The sequence below is a fragment of the Enhydra lutris genome, unplaced genomic scaffold, assembly GCF_002288905.1.
Source record: "Enhydra lutris kenyoni isolate GAN:26980312 unplaced genomic scaffold, ASM228890v2 scaffoldscaffold20, whole genome shotgun sequence".
Classification (NCBI taxonomy): Eukaryota; Metazoa; Chordata; class Mammalia; order Carnivora; family Mustelidae; genus Enhydra; species Enhydra lutris.
The window spans coordinates 18492406-18509789 of record NW_019154104.1 but is presented as its reverse complement, the minus strand read 5'-3'; the positions used below and the strand labels follow the sequence as shown (position 1 = coordinate 18509789).

The 17384-nt window shown below is 43.7% G+C and overlaps 2 protein-coding genes across 5 annotated transcripts in view; one reads left to right on the top strand and one right to left on the bottom strand.

Moving 5' to 3' along the window:
- Positions 1-592: 592 nt before the first annotated feature.
- On the bottom strand, positions 593-9801 carry LOC111148538 (ergosterol biosynthesis 28 homolog). Of its 3 annotated transcripts, none has more exons than XM_022505172.1 (5): positions 9673-9801; positions 6946-7109; positions 4204-4298; positions 1467-1585; positions 593-1339 (listed from the first exon to the last, which is right to left on the bottom strand). In XM_022505172.1, exons 2-5 carry the CDS (start codon positions 7076-7078, stop codon positions 1153-1155), a joined length of 534 nt encoding a protein of 177 aa, XP_022360880.1. In that variant the 5' UTR covers positions 7079-7109; positions 9673-9801; the 3' UTR covers positions 593-1152. The 3 variants fall into 3 exon arrangements, with proteins under 3 accessions (XP_022360880.1, XP_022360881.1, XP_022360882.1); XM_022505173.1 differs by having other exon boundaries at positions 600-1339; positions 4208-4298; XM_022505174.1 differs by lacking the exon at positions 1467-1585 and having other exon boundaries at positions 603-864; positions 4208-4298.
- A 676-nt stretch (positions 9802-10477) lies between these two features.
- LOC111148532 (tubulin tyrosine ligase like 5) overlaps positions 10478-17384 on the top strand; it is a 250286-nt gene continuing 243379 nt past the window's right edge. For both annotated transcript variants that reach the window (XM_022505162.1, XM_022505163.1), the window contains exons 1-2: positions 10478-10512; positions 11635-11803. In XM_022505162.1, coding sequence (XP_022360870.1) covers positions 11730-11803 — 74 coding nt within the window. In that variant the 5' untranslated portion in view covers positions 10478-10512; positions 11635-11729. The remainder of the gene's footprint in view (positions 10513-11634; positions 11804-17384) is intronic.

Genomic DNA, 17384 nt, shown 5'->3' with positions numbered 1-17384 from the left:
TTTCCTTCTGAACTGTCCGACCTACGGCCACTTCTCCCTTCCCGGGCGGGTGGGCCTTACGCTGTGGCTTGGACATGCTGCTCTCAGTTTTCTGTACGTTTCTTTCTTAGTGAATGCACAGTGCCTGTGGCATTCTGGCACCATTATCTGTTAGCAGTTCTCAGCTGGAGAGAGACTCGACGAATTCTACTTTAAATCATCTTGAAAGGGAGCCAAGGCTGGCTGTTAAGGAATGATAATATTCATGATGCATTCTATTCTAAATCATCTCTTCAGATCCTTTGGGTCTTGTCTTGGCTTATCTGGAATTATGTTTCTATGACGTATGCTTAGAGCATCCAAATCCAGACCATGCATGCTTTCATTCACTTCTAAGGTGAGCTCCACGTGCCTCTAACTCACATGCTAACTCTGTAAGATCACTGCTTCTCTTACTATCTCTTGACAATAGTTGGTGGGTCCCTGGGTCCTTGAACTGTCCTACCAATTAGGGTGTATTTGATCAGCAAAAAGCTGTGATTCTCCTACACTCTGGCTCGGAGAGGGGCAGGAGTGCTCCTGGCTTAGGGGAGATCAAAGTACAAGGACTGATCCAAGCAGAGGATTTTTCTATTTATTACAAAATTTGTTACACAAATAGAGCTGACCAGAAGGTCTAAAAACAGCCCAGACTCTTCCAACCCTGATCCACTTGTAGACACAAGTATACGAGCCATGCTTACTCACAGGGGAGCCCTTCTTAGAAGAACTGCCTGTTCCTCGGATGGCTCAGAGTCTTGGGGCCAGCAGCAGAGAGGAGCCCAACCTCGGGGGGCGACCTCCTGAAGCAGCCCTTGGTGGCAGCTGCTCTGGGTGGCGCAGCAGCTGTAAGTTTCATAGTTCACGTGTTCCCACCACACAAGTCAGAGGAAGGGATGAAAATAAAGGGAAAAAGCAGAAGGCTGGAAAAGGGATCCTGGAAGAGACTGTAGGTAGAGGAAGGGCACATAGTGGGTTTCTGAGGTGCTGGACATCTCTTGATCTGGGTGAAGGGACAGAGTATTCAATCATTTAAAAGGATTCTTTCATTTGTATGTACACATTATATTTTCTGTATGAAGGTTGTAGCTTAAAAATTTTTTTAAGTGTAAGAAAAACCCCAAACCTAAAAGGCTAGGAGTGGTAAGAGGGCTCAGGATGGAGCAGAAAGAAGAGGATGGAGGATGAAGGAAGGGGACGGAAGGTGGAAGACGAAGTCTCAGAGGTGGTTAACGCCGGCCTCAGTTTCTCTTCTTCTGTCTGGATACTGGTTCGACTTCTAGGTACCGGAGGCCAACTAGCATACCCAGGATTGAGAAACCTTAAGTAAGAGAAAAGAAAGGTGGCAGACATCAGCACAGCACTTTCTTATCCTCTTGTATGTCTGCTCTCCCACCCACGGCCCTAGGGTACAGTTCCCATAGGAGGCCTGGGGGGCAGGTGCTTACTTGCCACCATCAGGGGGGCCAAGACGCCAATCGTGGGAGCTGCGGTCCCAAAGACAAACAACTCGGACAGGAAGTGCCCCAGGGCGAGGAGGAAGGTCCAGAGTGTGATGTGGTACAGCCTACAAAGGAGCAGACAGAAATGGGAACTGGAGGCCTGCTTGTTCAGTGCACGGGACAAGCAACGGTCCGATTCCCGCCCCCCCAACGTCAATCCAGACTTGGGCCCAAGAAAGACCCATCTGCTCCACTACACTAATATACCCTCTACTAGGGCAAAACTGAAGGCTTCAAGGGCTAGACTGAGAGGAGAATGGTCCTGGCATCCAGAGTGGGTCTCTAAGTCATAGCAAGGTGGTGAAGCCAGCCAGAGCAAAGCAGAGTCTGGGTTATGGCACTCCTAGCAGTATAGACAGCTGGGGAGCAATCACGCTTACACATTCTACTTACTCAGACTGGCTTGGCTCTGTGGTCCAAGCCCACCTGGTAGGTGTTGGACCAGGGGCTGGTCAGTGCTCAGAGGATGGATGCCACAGAATGAAGGGCCTGAGTGCGGCATGAGCAGTGAGGACCTCTCTGGGGCTTTTAGATGCTCTTGCCATGCGGGCTGTTGTTATTTTGGGTCTTAGCCTGGGAACATGATCAGGTGGAGGACACAGTGATAACCTCATGGGAAGAGAATGTGTTCCTCAGTTTTGACGAAGAGGTGGAGGGGAGAAAGGCTACAGGATGACTGACCACTTAGATTGGAGATCTCTTTTTTTTTGACAATGACATTTTTAAGATTATGAAATATTGCAAAGGTACAAAAAAGCGTTGATGATAGAATACTATAATTAACCCATTTGCAACCAATACCCTGCTCCATCCAATCGGGATGTTTTGGCATTTTTGCTCCAGATACTTTTTTCTAAGAAATGAAATATCACAGATATCAGTTAAAGCATTCTATGTATCCCTATCCCACCCAGACCCCATTCCCCTGCCTTCCCCTCCCCAGAAGGAACGGATATGTTAAATTTCAATTTTATCATTCCTGTGCATGTTTTTATACATTTAGTAAATATGTATATATGGGTGTTGATTTTGAATTTCTGTTTAGGGAGGAAATAGAATCAGAATGTATTATCAGAAGAGCATGTACGAAAGTCCCAGGTTACAAAAGGCTAGAAACAGAAGTCCACATTGATGGCTATCCTGTGTCAGGACAAGGGGAAATGAATGGGATTATTTAATTCTTTCGCCCTCCTAGTCACCCTGCCCTCAGATCTACTAGTCTCATTGTATACATAAAGAGACCAAGAGGCAGAGGTCAACAGCTGATCCCCTGAACAACATGGGTCCACTTATATGTGGATTTTTAAAAAAACACATCGTAGTACAGTACAGTAAATGCATTTTCTGTTCCTTATGATTTTATGAGTAACATTTCCTTTGCTCTAGCTTACTTGATTTTAAGGATACAGTACCTAACACATAAGACACACAAAATATGTCTTAATCAACTTTCTTATCAGTAAGGCTTCTGGTGGGTAGCAGGCTGTTAGTATCTAAGTTTGGGGGGAGTCAAATCTATATAGTGGATTTTCGCTGTAATGAACTTTTACAGCTCCAAAAGGAGTTACTAACACAACGGAGACAAGAGCCCATTTTCTTGTTTTCATGCCTGGGCCCCAGGCTGTTTCTACTGCTACTTTCACTGGGAACCATACTGCTTCCCAAAACACATGTCAGTGTAGAATGAGTCAAACCATAGTTTCAAGTTCAAAAAAAATTTTAAAAACTTGGAGAGATCACAGAATTAACAGCCCTGCTTCAAATCCCACTTGAGTCAGTCTTCCTTAGTTCAAATTAATTGCGTCTCTAACATGTAGATCTGCAGACTCAGGAATGAAAATCATTACCCCCTCCCAGGGCTGCTGGGAGACTTAATCAAGGTCATGCAGATGAAAGCTCCAGGCAGCATCAGGAGTGCTCAGTAAATATCATTACCTCCTCTTTTTCCAAATGCTGAGAGCTTAGATATGGCAGAAAAATATTTTGGTGTGAAGTTGACATTTTGGTGGCCTCGGCCAGTGATCTGAGCAGACTTCCCCCTTTTGACTGTGGTGAGGATGGTTGGAAGGGAAGTTCAAGCCCCCTCCAGTGGTCAGCACCGGTTATAGCGTGATTCAGACGTGAGGCTGTGGTTGTCTGCAAAATGTTTCAGCCTGGTCTGAGTACCCTAGAGAGGCAGAATATAGGAATCCTGGGTCCACTTTCAGCCTCACCTATGCACGGGGCACAAACATGCAGCGGTTTCCTCGTGGGTTCCTTTTTTCGGGGACTGGGGTTTCTGTTCATTCCTATTTCTTAAGGAGGAATGTGAGAATAAGGTCTATGTGGGTGGCTGTTCTAAAAAGAGTGCACTAATCTCCTTCTTTAGTAGAAGAAAGGCTGATTCTTTAGTGAAGAAGTAGAGGGGTGTGATGCAGGCCACTGGATCATGACACGGCCTGTTGCTATCCACTTCCAAAGAATTTTCAAACTGTAAAGGCCTGTGAGGCCCATTATGGTTTCTTTCTTTCTTTCTTTTTTTTTTTTTTTTTAAGGCCTGGAAAGAATAGAACCATTAACTTTTCATTATCCACTTTCTAGGCTAATGTATGAAAATTAACAGGTCTCCAAGGGGAGGCCCACACTGGGTATGCCTAGCACCTGATTTCCAACGACAGGATGCTAAAACTCTTCCTTCCCTTACATACGTCTTGTTGTGGATGTCGATGGCACAGAGGCAGCGAATCACTGATGACAGCAGTGTCCAGATCCCAAAAGTCCGAGCCTGGAGGCCATTCACTGTAGAGCAGAAAAAACCAAGAGTGTCGAGAGGGGAGAGTCAGGGTTCCCCCCAAACTCCTCTTACTTCACTGGTGGTTCATGGGAGGCAGGCTGCTGAGCCTGAACTCCCTTCAGCCGGACAGAAGGGAGGCTCTGGGGCGGCACATGGTAACGAGAAGGAATGGAAGGAATTCCACAGTGAGAACTGTGCAGCTCCTCTTCAGATGTCTACAGTCGGGCGGGGGCATTCCAAGAGTAAGAACCCAACAAAGAGCCCACTTAGGCTGTAACTCCTAACTGTCGCAGTTTCCACCTCTGTCCTGAAAACCATCTGGTGCAGGTGACGTCCAGCCCGACTGGATCAGGACAGGTGTGAGGGAATGTTGCACACAGGGGGGCATCAGGACAAGATGCCTAGCAGGTCAGTAAGCCTTCAAGGCTGATGCAAGAGGGAGCTCAGAAATCCTGCAACATATCTAGATGCTCAATCTGGCCTTGAAGAGACCTAAGTCTTCTCCTGAAGCCAGATCTATATTATTTGAACAAAGCCCACACTGGGCAGGTTTCCTGTGCACTTGGTACTGGAACAAAGTGCTGCTTCCTTGGTGTTTGCTGAGGCCACCCTACTCTGGGTGGCTTTGTTCTGGTATTGTTGTATGAAATATCTTGTCCTGAAAGTAGGGATCACAGTCTACCACAGCAGGTTCTTAACTCTGGGCATTTATGAGCATCAACTAAAGAAGTTTTATGAAATTACCAAGACCTGGGTAGCAGACCAATTAAATCATACTCTTTAGAGGTAGGCCCTGGGAGTAAGTATTTTCTAAAAAGACTTTCTTTCTGGGTGACTGTAGAATTCTTTATCTAATATATTCTGTGGCAGGGGATGCCATGAAAGCAAAGATACTTCCTTTGCTGGTCTATTGAGCAAGAGAAATTTCAAGGGACAAGACTGATAACCGAAGGTCTATTTCTTTCTTTCTTTCTTTCTTTCTTTTTTTTTTTTTAACAGATTTCATTTATTTATTCTTGAGAGAGCGAGTGCATGTACAAGTGGGGGGAGGAGCAGAGGGAGAAGCAGGCTCTGAGCCTGATGTGGAACTCCATCCCAGGTCCCTGGGATCGTGACCTGGGCTGAAGGCAGATGCTTAACTGACTGAGCCACTCAGGCGCCCTGAAAGGTTTATTAATGTTTACTTGGGCTTTCAGGATTTTCCATCCTTTGGAAAACCACACAGTGATACCAATTCCTACAACACTGAAGACCTTTTCAGATGGTAGTAAGGTGAGAAAAAAAATTCCACATGCCAACCAAATATCTAGTGGTTGGCCCTGGAAGGCTACATTCTTTATAAACCAATTTGATAGCTCTTCTGATGAAAACGCTGAGGAAAGAGTTCTAACTAGACCCAGAGCCCGAATCTGGGTCTAGTTAGTGAGATACAAAAGTGGAGTATTTCACCAACCCCAGGCAGGTTAGGCATCAGGCAAAATTCTGTGGGATGCTCCAGAACACTGTTTGCATCAGCAGAGTACCATGAGAGCCTCCTGACTGGCGCGGGGGGGGGGCAGTCTCTACTTCTGGGCTGGAGGCAGACAACTCCTCCCAGCCCACCATGCTCCCCACCTCCCAAAAGTTCTTCAACTCGACTATACACCCTTGAATGAATCGCATAACCCCTGGGTTTTTCTGTCAAGTTTAAACTTAAAGGACTAGACCGGATAATCCCTAAAATCCTGTGGATCTACAAAGGGTTCCTGGACATCAGAGAGCAGCATTTGAGGGGGACACGGTGGAAATGTCCTACCTACGTTCCCAGGTACTTTACTCCGATTGAGCTTTGTTCAAAGGGAGGCTTAGCCTACTTTGATCTATTCTGTATGGAGATCTTGCAGAAACATGAGCTAGGTCACAGCCCGAATCTGGGTTAGCTATAAAAGTGACACAGAGTTGTCAGCTGCGTGAAATGGTGCTGCAGCTCAAACACCATTATCCCACACATCAGTGCAAGGAAGCACAAGCTGAAATTTGAAAATACGCTCAGCAGGGAGGCTCAAGAAACTGGGAAAGGCCACCAGAGGCCTTCTAAGTTCCACTCTGGGAGACCAGCTCAGTGGAATTTTGGATAGCTTCTTGGGGACTCTTCACAGTTTAAGAAGTCCTTAGGTCAGTAACTCCCCATTTGGAACACAGAATAAACTATATGTGGCACAACCTAGCTTCTGAAGAGGAATGAAATAATATGAAAAGGTTTTTTATAGCTTTCTAGTGGGGCACCCCAGTGTCACCAAATAACTCTCTTCTCACTGCCCTTGTAATACTTTTTGTATTGCCTGTAATATGCAAAGGACAGTATAAAATGGATGAAAAGATATTCAGACAAGCTTGGGAGGAAAAAGGGCCAAGTGCTATCCACGAAGGCCATTATTCTAATGGCCACCAAAGGTTAGATTAGCCAGCATCAGAATCACCTGGGAAGTTATGAAAAATTAGGGCCCCACTCGGGGTGGAAGTTTCAGGAGCTAAGTCTAGAGAAGAAAATGGACACCTGTGCTGTGTGTGTGTTTGTTTTTGAACGTCCTAGCTTGTTCTTAGGCACAGCCCAGTCTGGAAACCACAGTTTGGGACCACTCCCATGAAGGATACCATTCTCCAATTTCTTACCGAGATCCGGCTTGCCTGTGTAGAGCTTTTCATAGAGAAAGGTGTGGTCTCGGAAACTCTGCAGGGTGTTCCCTACGGCTATGATGGACACCATAACCAGCCAGCTTCGTAACACGTTCAAGAAACGGCTCATGACTTCCCTCCAACCCAAGAGGGCTTTTTGCCTTGGGAACAAAGGCAAAAAAACAGGAGACAGCAGTTAGCTTATTCAACCATAAGCTCTCTGGCTTGGGTAGTTAACTTGTGCCCCACTCCTGGAGGCTACACGAAGCTTATCTTGGGAATCACTTCGTTAGTTCCTTTCCCAGTCCCTGAAGTTGCCCACACTCTGTTATCTTCATGTACCATTCTTACTTCACAGGGTTCGCAAGCTGCCTGGACATTTACCCTAAACCCAAGGGTGCTCCTTTACCAAGAGTGACAAAGGCTAAATGCAGGGCCTAGAAATGGTAAGCCAAGCAAAAATAACGGAGAAAAAAGGGAACAGACAAAGAGAAGGTGTACAGATATGACTATCAGGTAATAAAATGGCCTTCTGTGTAAGAGTCATAGAAACTGGTCTTGTTATATATTTACTCTCACTGCTAGTGGTTAATCAACAGGATACTTTGCAGTAAGTGGCACAGTACTTACTTTTGTCTAAGCAACTTCTCCAGTGTTAGCCTAAATCAGAACCCTTTTCTTTTGGCTGGAATCAGTCTTTTAATATCTTTACTACTAGCCCAGTTTTTTGTTTGTTTGTTTGTTTGTTTATGTCATTCCCTTGTAATCCAAGTGGCTCACTTAGATCTACCAACAGATACCTGCCTGGCTATTGATGACAGACCCTTCGAAGCTCACAAAAGCCATACACATTTGAGTGGTATCTATGGAGTGAAGGCATTATGTACACTCTTGGGTATTCTCTACTCTGGTTCTCAGGTAATTCGTGCTCCATAAGCTAGAATGATATAAAAGTTAAAAGTAAATGAGCTGCTGTGACTTGAGAACTAGCATAAAAATTATGTGGAGGAGGACCAACAATGTTGGTGTTGCGTTGCAAGAGAAATTAGGATAGCTAACAGGTAGTGGGCACTTGTATGTGTCACGCACTGTGCAAGCACCTAACATAAAGTATCTCATCTAATCTCTAAACAAGGTGGATAGGCACTATTTCCATTTGACAGATGAGGGCTGGCACAGAGAAATCAAGTGATTTGCTTGAGGTTACGCAGCTAACAACATGGCAGAGCTAAGAATCCTGCTCTGCAATACTGCCTCACTGAGAATATTTTGATGAAGTTTCTATTTTTAAGGAAGGCAAGCACACTGTATCCACTTCTGTCTTGAAGTTGTATACAAAATATAATTACATTATTTACTTTTTGTTTAATAAAAAAAGCTTAGATAAACCCTTGAAGAGCAATGATTTCAATCAACTTGATTTATTTTTTAAAAGATTTTACTTATTCATTTGAGAGGGAGAGGGAGAAGCAGGTTCCCCACCGAGCAGAGAGCCCGATGTGGGGCTCAATCCCAGGACTCTGAGATCATGACCTGAGCCAAAGGCAGGCATTTAACCAACTGAGCCATCCAGGGGCCCCTCAATCAACTTGATTTAAATAAAACTCATGTAGATAAAGAATCCAATAATACAACTACTTCTTCTCATCTTCATTGTAGTGTTGTAGTCTGTGTTTTTTGGGTTTTGGTTTTTTTTTTCTTTTTTGGCTGTCTTTTGTTTTTTCCAAAGTTTATCTGTTGTCAGGTTGACTTCTTGGGCCTGAAGTGGTGATAAACCATCAGGCTTCCTTTGACACTCTGACAGAAGTTTCAGTATGGTCTTATGCTACCCAGCTGAAATAAATGTGAAAGTCAGCCATGACCTAAGACAATGTGAAGCACTAAAAAGAAAGAACAACCAAAAAGAGCTCTAGAGGAGGAAGCAAAATCCCTCAGGGAATGGTAGATTGCAACAATGGATGTTATTGAAGTCCAGGGAGAATAGAGTTTTACTGGCAATCAGAAGCGGTCAGGGCATGGGCCAAGATCCCCTGATCCTCCTTATTTTTCCCCACTTCTCAACAGGTGACTCAGGTTTTGTCCTCCTAGGGTCAGAAAAGCCATATGGATGGCTCCCCTCTTTGAGAGAACTTACGCCCATTTCACGGAAGCTCTTAGAAATCCCAACAGATAGCTGATGAGGGCAAAGCCAGAGCACTCTTCGGAACTGCTCTACCAAATCCCTCAACCCCATTTCCCTAAAGCTTTAGGGCCTCCTAAAGTATCTAACATCTGTTCTCAAATTTTGTCCTGGCCTGGTCCAGCAAAGGTGTGGTGTTAAAACTAGTCAGGAGGGAGGTTCCCATCGTTCCACAATCATTTTGTAGCTGTACGACCCTGGGTGAGAAATCTGCAAAACGGAGCTTTAAAAATACCTATCTCGAGGGTTACTGTGGGAATTACAAGAGAAAGTGAAAAGGTTCCTTGCTTGCCCTGCGCTAGGCTCCGAGTGGCTGGTCATTCGTTCATTCATTCTTTGGTTCCCCGAACCTACCAAGCCTTCTTCATCTTCATAGTCCCAGCTCCCCCTTGTCAAGGTCTCTTGAACCCCTTGTTTCCCCCCAAAAAGGTTGCTATCAGCGATCTTCCATCCATCTCACCTCCATTTTTCCAGACTCTCCCTATGCTCTCCATTAGATGCCGCAAAAACGCCTCCCTCCCTCTTCTCCCCAACACTCTCGGTACCTGGTGACCGGACCCCCAGCACAGCAGCGGTAGCACCAGCTGGAGCAGCGGCAGCAGCAGCAATAAGAACAGCAGCAGCAAAGCCCCGAAGCACATCTAGCGAGGAGTCCACCTGAGCCATTTGTCCTCGCCCCCGCCCACAGCCCCGCTCCAGGATTGGGTTGTTTCCGTCAGTCCTCGCTCTGATTGGCTGCTCCGGTTTTGCTCGAGCAGGAGATGGGGCGTGAACCCCTTTACTGCCAATCAGTGGTTGCCGCTGCCCAAGCTTCACCCAGGTACCGCCGCTCACGCAGCGAACCCTCCTGCTGAGCGTGGCGGAAGAACTCCGGGGCTGGAGTCTACCCGTTAGGAGTGAAGGGAAAGAGAGCGGAAAAAAGAAGTCTAGACTTCTAATGAGAGCAAAGCTCTGCGCCCGCGCAGCGCGGCGGTGACGACATTCCTTCGCGCCCGAAGCCGAGCGTTGTCAGCGCGGGGAGACGGGCGCCTGCGCAGTGGCTCCGAGCGGGCGGTTGCTTGTTGGTTGTTGTAGTAACGGGGGAAGCAGCCGTCGGCGGCGGCCGTGAGCCGGACTGGGGAAGGAGGAGGGTGGTAGGCGCAGAGCGCGGTCCCCGCCGGCCCTCCCGGAGCCATGGGAAGATGAGACAGGTAAAGGCCTGCGCCTGCGCGCTCCCCTACGCGAGGGAGGTGAGCTCCCGAGCCTGGGCGGGCGCCGGCGGCTACGCTTCCCTCTCGGAGCCCGGGAGTAGCTATTGGCTTCCGGGCGCGCTGGGCTGAATCACTGCGGCGGAGTCATCCCTGTCCTTCCCTTGGGGAGCATCTGAGGATCTACCCGGGATTGGGGTGAGCCGGGGGTGGGGCCGAGGGGCTGATCCCTTTAGGACGAAGACGATTCTTGGGCGAGTGTCCTTAATCTTCTTCCGATCTCCGTGTCTCTACTCTGCTGGCAGTCTGGGACAGGTTTGTCATCTCTTCCTCGCTTAGAGGTTTTGCTTGTTTTGTTTTAATTTAAAGGACTTTCCAACATTTTGGGAAAGACCTAGAAATCCCGTCGGGAGTCCTCGGAAGAACGCGTTTGAAGTTATTAGATACTGCCCATTCCGCTGAAGATCTGTAGGGATCGTCATCGGGATCGGCGGTTTTTTGGTCCCGATTACTATCTTACCATATTTTGAATGTGTAACAAAATAAGATTTGCAGAGATAGACATCAGATCGTTATCTCTGAGTAACAGGATTATGGTCATTTAAACTTGTTCATTTTCTTTATCTGTAACTTCGATTTCATCCTTAAACACACAACACACTTGTACTTTTTACATATGCAAAAATATTTTAAGTTAGAAATATCCTATTCTAATGTCTATTTGAGATTCAAATCATAGTTTGTGATTTTTAGTAAGGGAAAATAATTTTTGAGAGTGGAAGGACAGAGTTTTTGTTTGTTTTTTGGTTTTTTTCCCAGCTACTTAATCACCTTGATTGAGGAGAATATATTAATCTTTTAGTTTAGTGGTTGAATTTGTTTTAGTGAAATATGAAGGCATTTCAGCTGTGTGCTTGTCCTAGTGTCTAAAGAAATATTCAAGGGTAGTAAATCTTGAGTTTTTATTTTTAACCCAAGTCAAGCTTTTCTAGCAAGGAGTCTATGTTTTAGTCAGTCAGCCACCTATCTCAGACTTTCCTAGAAGCTAATTCTTGTTATGTTTAGTATATAAAAGAAAAATGAGAAACTTAATAACAGCTCTCAAACTTAACAACAGCTCTTTAAATACATAGAGGAGAGACAGTATGTTTGAAAGAATCTTGATTTTTGTGGCATAAGTGAGGCATTGTGATAAAAGGTAAGCTTCTTACCTAAATGGACACCATTTAGGTAAACATTCATATTTATTACTTGGAAGATCAATAGCAATAATCAAATAGAAAATGCCATTGTGTTTCAAATCATTTGGCTTTCTTGCAGGAATCAGTGCCATCTAAATTGTTTGATCCGGTGAATCTGCAAGAAAAGGTCTCTGAGGCCCCCATCTGCTGACTGCATGACAAATCCTAAAGGAAATGCCAGTCGTGATGGCCCGGGACCTGGAGGAAACAGCATCATCCTCAGAGGATGAGGAGGTGGTAAGCCAAGAGTAAGTAAGAGCGAGCCTGCGTTTGACCCTTTGCCTTTAGGGTAGAAAATAATTCTCTTTTACTTATACCTTCTTTCACGCGGTCTCCTTCCTTTGATGTAGTCAGACTCTGGTTTTAGTTTCTATCCACAGTCTAATCCAGGATTTTGTGAGTTGGTCACCCTTAGCTATCTGAAATGAGAGAAGGCTCTGTTTCTGGGCTCATGAATGAACACTGGCCCTAGGTACTGCTCTTCGCGAACTCTTGATTGGAGCTCCTAATGTAGGAGATTTTAAATTTTGTAGATACGAAGGCAAAGGAGGTCTCCAAACCCTGTGAGATAGGTTACGTTATTTTCTCAGAAACCTATACAATGATAGAATGATAGTCTATAGAGAGGTCAAGTAACTTATCAGAGTAACTGTGTGACAGTACGTTAGAATTCTGTAACCTCTGCTGTGCCATTGAACCACATTGCTTTCCCGAGTTGTTAGGAAAGAGTCAGGTTTCTTGATTGCTGGATTCTTGTAACAATAAAAATGAATGATGGGAATAAGTGTAGCTTATCATTTGGCATAGATGATGGTGAGGGCCTTAACTGATGTGTCTCATTTAATCTGAAGATGTTATTGTTTCCACTTTAGTAAACTCAGCCTTAATGATCAAAGAACTTTTTCAAGGATGCAGAGTGCGTGATGAATTGAGAATCAGACCCAGTTTTCGTGCATTTTGAGGCATATTCCTTGACAGGAAAAAGAGAGAGTCTGACTTAAGTTTAAGATTAGTTTTTCAGTTTCTCTGTGAGTCCTCTTGGATATGTGTGTGCTATGTAACTTGAAAAGTCGGGGTAATATCTCTCAGGCTGTTTTGTAGGGGTATGGTTAGGATCAGATAGAATGATATGTATGAAATGACTTTTTAAATGAAGATGTGCCATACAAATGTTAAGGGATTATTCCTACTGGCTTTAATTTTGAATTTAAAGTGCATTTCTTTCTATAAAGTAGAAGATAACATTTAATGTAACTAGAAGAAATTATTGAAGCATTCATAAAGCTTTAGGAAAGGTTTCTCATCACTGTGAGGTCATAGAAAATAAAAGAGATTTAGCATTATATTTGGGTCATTCTTATTCAGGATAATTAAATAGATAATTCCCTGTGGTCGCTTTATCTTCTTGTGATTTTTTGCTTTCTGTGTGCTGCGTCTTACCTATTTCACAAAATTTTTAACTTCTACAAGCATCAGTCTAATTTCAAGATCATTCTTTTACTTCATGGCTATTTCTTTTATTAGTGGGCTAATGAGTTGGGTCTGATGAGTATTAGGTTGAACTCCATGAAATTGGTGTTTTGGTAGGTTAAAAATAGTCAAATATTGACAATTCCAGACGACAATATCAGATTTTCAACCTAATATTGCGGTGTGTACTCGGTAAATAGTTGAACTGAGTGACCCACTGACCGAATGAATAAATGGAGACTTTCTGCTTTAGATTATCCTAGAGCAGGGGGTTCTTAAGGTTTTTGGTGTCATGTATTCCTTATCAGAATAATATTTTTAGGTGCTTAACATAAAATACACATCATTGCAAGTAGTACCAATTACCTTGAAATGCAGTTATTAAAATTAAAAAAAAACTTCAAACTTGTGATATTGTAATATGTGCTCTTTGCATTAAACAAGATTACTCATTTAAAACCTGGGAAAGTTAGATTTTATTTTGTAAAGACAGCAGCCTGAAGATTGTTTTGCTCAGTTTGCATAAGCTCATCACCCTGTGGGTAGTTGGGGTAGTCTTTTTTTTTTTTTTTTTCCCCAATTTATCTATCCATTTTAGAATTGGGGTGGGGGAGAGAGTCTCAAGCAGTTTCTGTGTTAAGTGCAGAGCCTGACTCAGGGCTTGAGCTCACCACCCTGAGACAGGTGTCTTAAAACTGAAACCAGGGGCGCCTGAGTGGCTCAGTTGGTTAAGCGACTGCCTTCAGCTCAGGTCATGATCCTGGAGTCCCGGGATCGAGTCCCGCATCGGGCTCCCAGCTCCGCAGGGAGTCTGCTTCTCCCTCTGACCTTCTCCTCGCTCATGCTGTCTCTCACTGTCTCTCTCTCTCTCTCAAATAAATAAATAAAATGTTTAAAAAAAAAAAAAAAACTGAAACCAGGAGTGGGATGCTCAACCAACCGTGCCACCCAGGTGCCCCGACCCTGTGGGGGTAGTCTTTGATTAGCAGTTGTAAGTGGGGAATATTGGGAAGCATCATAGGTGTCTGGACCACTACTGTGATGTGTCACCATTTAGCAGCTGAATGGTTGCTTGGGAGGAGAGCTGCCAAATTGTTGTCCAGCCTCATCATGCCAGATGAGGAAGATCGTGACCACAGGTGATCTGGTGGCAAGTGTAATAACTACCATAACTTAGAGGTAGTGGTAAATGTAAATGATATTTTGAGATATCTGCAACAGCTGTAATATGGTATAAAAAATGTATAATTTCAGACAGACTCAAAGACACAAATAATGCTTTGTGGCCTATATTCATAATTGAGAAATGGCTAAATTTCTAGTACAAGTAAGTGAACCTACAGGTGTAATTCCCTACCCCAATCCAAATTCATGGATTTTTTTTTTTGCTCTTCCTTTCAGACTCCTGGTGACTTTTGACAGTTAACGTTCCATTGGCTCATGTCTTGTCTATCAGACACTTACTATATACATTAGGAATCTTAAATTAATCTGATTTACACTTGGGATAATATGCTTACATTTTTAAAGTTTCAGAAGTTTTAAGTCCTTAAATCATCTAAGGGTGTTGATGTGATCCAAAGATGTCTATCCGTGGGCATCTGCTAGATCTCCTCAGATCCCAAGGCTATGTTAAAGTGTTAATGGACTTTAGGGCTAGGATCTGTCCAGGAAATCCTTGTTTTGCACGACATTATTTCAAATACTAAATTTAAAGGGGCCCTTTTTCTATATTTAGCTCGCAGATCCCAAATACAAATTTATATATAGATGTGGAAGGATGTGATATAAGGTTTCTTCAGGCACTAAAAAAATAATTTCAATTCCTATCATAAAAGCCAGCTTTAATAGTAGTTCATGAACATATACATGGGGGATAAAAATATCTTCAACAAATATACAAAGTATATTTGTATGCAAAGTATACAGTGAACACTACAGGAGTTCAGAGACAAAAGGCATCATCACTGTGGGCTGGAGGAGCTGGGGGAAGGCCCCACATGGGTAGTGAGATGTCTTGGGCGTAAATGTGGGATCAGATGGACGGAAGCGGGGAAGGCATTTCCAGTGAGGGCATTGGTATGAATTAGGCCTCGAAGCTTCGAGTAATGTAGGCTAGGTCCCAGGAGTGAATAATATATATGCCTCATGAAATTCCTTCTTAAGAACCAAAATGTTAAGCATTCAATAAAGTGAACCTTACAACTGTTCTACTTTGGTAATTAAGCATCCAAGTTTTGTGTTCATTCATGCCTATATAAGCATATTTTCTTAATATATACCAGTTTCTGGTGTGAATGAAAATTGAAGTCCCAATTTTCAGTTTCCTCACCATTTTGAATCTTTTGCCTTTAGCACCACCCGGTGGGAGCGTGCTTTTAAGGACAACAGCATCTGCTCGGAGTGTGTTTTGGTTGACTGTAGTGAATTCATAATGTGTCTACCACATCTTTTATCTTTTCACAGGTTGCAAGTGGAAGGATTTCTCTGACAGGGATTTGGCTTTCCACAAATAGCATAGCTGGGGCCTTGGATCCTCTCAGTCGTATATCTGTTTATTGTGTTCCTGACCCTTGTCAGGCGTTTTAACTTGAAGCAGTAATCCATTGTTTGTAAATGAGAGGGCACAGTGGTGCCAGTTTGTAGCTAATGCTAGATTGACAGGAACTTTGGATAATTTCCAGAGTTTCTGTCTAAGACTTTGCAGTTTAGGCTGCCTGTTTTTTCTCTATCCTCTGACTTAGAAATAGAGTGGAAAAATTATAGTTGGAAGAGATCCTAGGAATCATCTGGCCCCCTGCCCACATTTTACAGGTATTTAAGATTAAAAAGCAAGCAAACCATGAAAAAAAAAAAAACCCTTCTTGCTAAAAAAGTGCCCGTGATAAATACCTTTTCTCACAAATGGGCGCTATTACTCAAGTCAAAAAGCAGGAACAGAGAAAACAGGCAGTGAACTAGGTGTTCTTTGCTTTTCCTCACTAAAACACTTTGGCAGCTCATCCCAAGTCCCAAGGCCGCCTCACTGCTCAGACTGGTAGCCTGGCAGCCTGTGCATTCAAAACGGGGATCTTTTTAAACTTGGGTTGGGAAGGTCTGACTTGACCCTGAGATTTGTAGTATGACCTTTTTTAAAGGATGTGGTCATGTGAGTGTTTGAGAGCAGCCCAAATTTTGGCTAAATGGATCTTATTCTGCTTAAGGAACTGATTAGTGTAGGTTCCCAAAAGGGTGGGTTTTGAGGTGTGGTGTATATAAAACATCACTGAAATGTGATCAGGGAGATGGGGGGGTGTTAGAGCGCAGTCTGGCACTTGGGTTCAGATATCTGTTCCCTTACTTATCCAGCTCTCTGATCTTGAGCAAATCACTTATCCTCCCCGAGACACCTTTTTTTCAGTTCATAGTGCAGACAAGAGGATTAAGTGAGACAACATGTGAAAGCTCTTACTTTAATTCCTGGCACACAGTAGGGGCTCAGGTCATTTCTTTCCCTTCTGGCTCCCTAGCACTAAGGAGGTTGAAGATTTTCCCAATCTGTGAGTAAATACCTATCTGTCTAAGATTGATTAAACAGATTTCCTGAGGCTACAGTAAGAGCATAAAGTTGGAGGTCCTTTTCTGGAGAGTATTTTCTGGAAAAATATTGTTCCATTTAGTATAGGCTTGCTTTAAAATAATGTGGTTTTAATTGGAGCGCTTGTATTAATTTTGGGTTCCTAGCTCAGAATCATAGGATGGATTATCAAATTGTCCTAAAAAGGGACTATAGGGCATAAAAAGGTATGTAAATCATTGTAGATGCTACATATTAGAATTCTTTATATATGCTAGGGATTAAAATAAAAATTGTCCTAAATAATAAAAGGAATTTAAAAATTTCATTTTAAAGATTTTTTTTTTCCCACAGTCTCCCATAAAAGGGAATTTATTAACTCATATTTAGGAAAGACTTGATTCTGTAACGCCACATTTGCCTCTCAGGATCTCATTTTTCTCATTCTTCCAGTGGGGTTCCCATTGACTTCCTCCTTTACCTGTAGCTCCAGGCTTTCCTCTCAAGGTCATAAAATGACAATTGCACTTACATACCTCATTCTCTTATACCATCCAGGGGAAGAGGTCATCTCTCCTGTCACTGCTACAGAAGAGAAAGAAAAGATCTCTTTCTCAGAGGGTCTCACAGTGTACCTTCTGGTACTCACTGGCTGCATTTGGTTTATGTGCTCATTCCGGATCCACTAACTAGAACTGAGGGGTGGAAGGCCCTGATAGGCTGAGGCCAATCGAAGGCCATCCCTGGAGCAAGGATGGAGTTAATCATAACTAGACCCCATGGCTAAGAATGGGAGCTGAATG